The sequence below is a fragment of the Chiloscyllium plagiosum genome, unplaced genomic scaffold (genome assembly GCF_037043375.1).
Source record: "Chiloscyllium plagiosum isolate Xiang-an unplaced genomic scaffold, Cpla_swu_hap1 HiC_scaffold_44, whole genome shotgun sequence".
In the NCBI taxonomy this organism is placed as follows: domain Eukaryota; kingdom Metazoa; phylum Chordata; class Chondrichthyes; order Orectolobiformes; family Hemiscylliidae; genus Chiloscyllium; species Chiloscyllium plagiosum.
Genome location: NW_028270182.1, coordinates 1,980,174 through 1,985,487, shown reverse-complemented (window position 1 = coordinate 1,985,487; position 5,314 = coordinate 1,980,174). Strand labels below are relative to the sequence as shown.

At 52.3% G+C, this 5,314-nt stretch overlaps 1 protein-coding gene across 3 annotated transcripts in view; it reads left to right on the top strand.

The window, feature by feature from the left end:
- The window catches only part of LOC122545492 (uncharacterized protein C2orf72 homolog), a 67,315-nt gene extending 62,388 nt beyond the window's left edge, over window positions 1-4,927 (top strand). For all 3 annotated transcript variants that reach the window (XR_015754365.1, XM_087983032.1, XM_087983031.1), the window contains 2 exons: window positions 526-636; window positions 3,088-4,927. Coding sequence is in view for 2 of the 3 variants with exons in the window: in XM_087983032.1 (XP_087839158.1) it covers window positions 526-636; window positions 3,088-3,233 (257 nt within the window). In the remaining variant the exon portion in view is untranslated. The remainder of the gene's footprint in view (window positions 1-525; window positions 637-3,087) is intronic.
- The last annotated feature ends 387 nt before the right edge of the window (window positions 4,928-5,314 follow it).

The following is a 5,314-nucleotide window of genomic DNA, read 5'->3' as shown; positions in this document are numbered from 1 at the left end:
CACCCTGGATGCTGCCTGACCTGCTGTGCTGTTCCAGCAATAAAGTTTCAACTTTGATCTCCAGCATCTGCAGACCTCACTTTCTCCTTCCTGTTGTATCTGCACCTCCTGCCTCCCACTGTCTCTCCGAAAGGCCATTCCTGGCAGGAACTGTTACTTGTGAAACTGATGGGCAGATGGGGGTTGGGAGCTCAGCCCTGGGGCTATCAGAGACTGCTGAATGGCCAGATTACAGGCATCATACCAAGCTGTACTAAACATCGGGGGGTGGGGGGGTCTGGACTGGGACAGAGGAAGGGGAAGGAGTTTGTGAGTTTGTGTTATCCGGGGGGTTCAGGGAGGAGAGTGTAAGTGTGAGGGGTATTGTTGTGGGTCAGGGACACAGGATGGGGGTGGGGGGGGGAGCACAATGACCATTGTGGTTCTGAAGGGCCTGCTAGCACAGAGAATGGCCATTCAGCCCGTCGGGTGTGTGATTGCTGTGTCTGATTAGGATTCGGTGCTGACCAAAGGCCTTTGTTACAGTGTACAGACCACACAGCAAGCAGAGAATGGGGGTGAAGGGACTCACCTGTTTCCCATGGCACACCAGGCGCAAGGAGCGTGGCAAACTGGCAAAATCTCCGAGTGCTGAAGGTAGGTTCACCTCCGAATCCGACCTCAGCCCTTATCCACACTCCCCGACTGGTCTCAATGTCCTCACTCTCCCTTATGCTGCCTCTCACCTTTCCAATATGGCCTGAGGTCAGACTATGCAACCACACGAGGCATCACAGTTAGCACTTAGTACCCACCATTCCCTAGGTGTCAGCCCCACTCCGCCTGAATGTAATCATAGCTTCCCAATCCCGGGTATAAAATCCCCGCTCCCAATCTCCCAGTGAGTGACATTCCCTCTCCCAGTGAGTGACATTCCCTCTCCCAATCTCCTAGAGAGTGACATTCCCTCTCCCAATCTTCGTGAGTGACATTCCCTCTCCCAATCTTCGTGAGTGACATTCCCTCTCCCAATCCCCAGTGAGTGACAATCCCTCTCCCATTCTCCCAGTGTGACATTCCCTCTCCCAATCTCCCAGTAAGTGACAATCCCTCTCCCAGTGAGTGACATTCCCTCTCCCAGTGAGTGACATTCCCTCTCCCAATCTCCTAGAGAGTGACATTCCCTCTCCCAGTGAGTGACATTCCCTCTCCCAATCTCCTAGAGAGTGACATTCCCTCTCCCAATCTTCCAGTGAGTGACATTCCCTCTCCCAATCTTCCAGTGAGTAAAATCCCCGCTCCCAATCCCCCAGTAAGTGACAATCCCTCTCCCAGTGAGTGACATTCCCTCTCGCAATGAGTGACATTCCCTCTCCCAGTGAGTGACATTTCCTCTCCCAATCTCCCAGTAAGTGACATTCCTCTCGCAATGAGTGACATTCCCTCTCCCAGTGAGTGACATTCCTCTCCCAATCTTCCAGTGAGTGACATTCCCTCTCGCAATCCCCAGTGAGTGACATTCCCTCTCGCAATCCGCATTGAGTGACATTCCTTCTCCCAATCCCAGTGTGACATTCCCTCTCCCAATCCGCATTGAGTGACATTCCCTCTCCCAATCCCGAGTGACATTCCCTCTCCCAATCCCCAGTGAGTGACAATCCCTCTCCCAATCCCCAGTGACATTCCCTCTCCCAATCCCCAGTGAGTGATATTCCCTCTCCCAGTGAGTGACAATCCCTCTCCCAATCCCCAGTGAGTGACATTCCCTCTCCAATCCCCAGTGAGTGACATTCCTCTCCCAGTGAGTGACATTCCCTCTCCAATCCCCAGTGAGTGACAATCCCTCTCCCAATCCCCAGTGAGTGACATTCCCTCTCCCAGTGAGTGACATTCCCTCTCCCAATCCCCAGTGAGTGACATTCCCTCTCCCAGTGAGTGACATTCCCTCTCCCAATCCCCAGTGAGTGACATTCCCTCTCCCAGTGAGTGACATTCCCTCTCCCAATCCCCAGTGAGTGACATTCCCTCTCCCAATCTCCCAGTGTGTGACATTCCCTCTCCCAATCCTCAGTGAGTGACATTCCCTCTCCCAGTGAGTGACATTCCCTCTCCCAATCCCAGTGACATTCCCTCTCCCAGTGAGTGACATTCCCTCTCCCAATCCTCAGTGAGTGACATTCCCTCTCCAATCCCCAGTGAGTGACATTCCCTCTCCCAATCCCCAGTGACATTCCCTCTCCCAGTGAGTGACATTCCCTCTCCCAATCCTCAGTGAGTGACATTCCCTCTCCCAGTGAGTGACATTCCCTCTCCCAATCCCCAGTGACATTCCCTCTCCCAGTGAGTGACATTCCTCTCCCAATCCCCAGTGAGTGACATTCCCCTCTCCCAATCTCCCAGTGAGTGACATTCCCTCTCCCAATCCCCAGTGAGTGACATTCCCTCTCCCAGTGAGTGACATTCCCTCTCCCAATCCCCAGTGAGTGACATTCCCTCTCCCAGTGAGTGACATTCCCTCTCCCAATCCCCAGTGAGTGACATTCCCTCTCCCAATCTCCCAGTGTGTGACATTCCCTCTCCCAATCCTCAGTGAGTGACATTCCCTCTCCCAGTGAGTGACATTCCCTCTCCCAATCTCCCCAGTGAGTGACATTCCCTCTCCCAGTGAGTGACATTCCCTCTCCCAATCTCCCAGTGAGTGACATTCCCTCTCCAATCCTCAGTGAGTGACATTCCCTCTCCCAATCCCCAGTGAGTGACATTCCCTCTCGCAATGAGTGACATTCCCTCTCCCAATCCCCAGTGAGTGACATTCCCTCTCCCAGTGAGTGACATTCCTCTCCCAATCTCCCCAGTGAGTGACATTCCCTCTCCCAGTGAGTGACATTCCCTCTCCCAATCTCCCCAGTGAGTGACATTCCCTCTCCCAGTGAGTGACATTCCCTCTCCCAGTGAGTGACATTCCCTCTCCCAATCTCCCCAGTGAGTGACATTCCTTCTCTTATGTACGAACCTATCACGATCAGCGACCCCTCCGACCAAAACCGTCTCCACAGGGCTCCCGTTCAGAATGCCGCACCTAAAACCCGTCTTTCCCACTTCCCTCAGGAACCCCAGGCCCGGGCGAAGTGCTGCGAAGGAGTAAGGGAATCAGCGACGATCCGAAACACTGCGCCTACTACAGTCAGAAAGCTCACCTCTCCTTCCGGCATGAACTGGAATCAGCCACCTCAGTCATTGACTCCACCAACTGAGCCCCCACCGTCCGCCTCCCAGAGAAATCGACCCCGGCTCCCGGGGCAAATCCCAGATCATCACGGCACTCTGGTTTGGGGCGGGGGGGGGGTGGGCGAGAGTGAAGGACAGGAGTCAGGCAACTTGCAAACATATCATACGGACTGATATATTTGATCCACTCCATTATCCTGATGGGACTTTCTTTCACACCACTGACTTGTAGGTGGTGGTGGGGTGAGCGGTGTTCTTGAACTGCTGCAGTCCGGGGGGGGGGGGGGGTGGGTGTAGGAATTCTCAATGCCATTGGATAAGGAATTCCAGATTTTAAATCCAGTCACAGGAAACCAACAGTGACATATTTCCAAACCCAGGATGGTGTGTGTGAGTTGTGTTATCGAAGCTGCCCCCTGGATTTGTGTGGCGTGAATGTTACTTGCCCCTTGTCAGCCCAAGCCTGGATATTTATGAGGATGTTGCCAGGTTGGAGGATCTGAGATACAGGGAGAGGCTGAACAGGCTGGGGCTGACCTTGTATAAGTTTTAAAATCGTGAGGGGCTAGAATATGGTAAATAGACAAGGTCTTTTCACAGAACTAGAGGGCAGAGGTTGAGGGTGAGAGGGGAAAGATTTAAATGGAAGTGAAGGGCAACTTTTTCACCCAGAGGGTGGTACGTGTATGGAATGAGCTGCCAGAGGATGTGGTGGAGGCTGGTACAATTACAACATTTAAGAGGCATTTGGATGGGTATATGAATAGGAAGGGTTTGGAGGGATATGGGCCAAGTGCTGACAAATGGGACTAGATTACGTTAGGATATCTGGTCGGCATGGACAGGGAAAATACTTTGTCTATTTATCCTATCCATGTCCCTCATAATTTTGTAAATCTCATAAGGTCACCCCTCAGCCTCTGACGCTCCAGGGAAAACAGCCCCAGCCTGTTCAGCCTCTCCCTGTAGCTCAGATCCTCCAACCCTGACAACATCCTTGTAAATCTTTTTTGAACCCTTTCAAGTTTCACAACATCTTTCCGATAGGAAGGAGACCAGAATTACACGCAATATTCCAACAGTGGCCTGACCAATGTCCTGTACAGCCCCAACATGACCTTCCAATACGCTGACCAACAAACGAAAGCATACCAAATGCTGCCTTCACTATACTGCGACTCCACTTTCAAGGAACAGGAGGGAGAGAATGGCCTCCCGGGGGGATGTGTGACACAGTGAAGATGGTGAAACCGAGCTGACCGAGAAACGGGGAGTCTGCAGGAACCGATGGTACCGAGAGGCAGAAGCTCAAACAATCTGAATTAGGGACAGCTCACACCCTCAGCAACAATTATTTTGGGGAGTTGGAAAACAGCCACGTTAACTATTGAACCGCATCCTGGCTCTGTGCTGTTTTACAAAGTGAAACAGCAGACAATCCAGGGACAGATCACCATCAGCACTTGAAGGTGTTTGGAAAGGTGATGAATTCAGCAGTGGAGTGGTTATCGGAGATTGAACGTGTGGGAATGTCATGTTTGTCTGGTTTCCTGGCCCGCCTTTGTAACAGTTGCTGGCTGTTTTGCACCTTTCTGATACTCAATGCCCCACATCACTCCTGGGTCAGACTGCAGGGCACTCCATGCACACATTTTATATTAAAGTTCTGATTTAATACCAGAATAAACTTGCGTTGATGCAGCATATCAAAATGCCAAAATCAATCTCCAAATATACAAATGTATTCTTTTAAAAACAGAGCAAGAATTCCCACCAGCATGGTGTGGGTCAGACTTGGCAGGGTCCATTGGACTCAGTGCCCCTGGGTTAGGGTGGGGTGGGAGGAGCTGGGGGGGGGGGGGGGGAGAGGGCAGGTAGCAGGAACACTAACAGGTCAACACCACACAGGAGGAACAGGACTGGACTCAGCTGTGACCCTGGTGTAGCCGAATATCCCAGCCAGTAATTATTGTGGGGTGGGGTTGGACAGGAAGTGGGTGGCAATGATGTGGATGGGCGGGGAGACAGTGAGGCTTGCAATGGGGAGACAGGACAGGGCATGGGGGCTTCAGGAGGGGGGGAGGGGGTGAGGGACATGAGGGTTGGG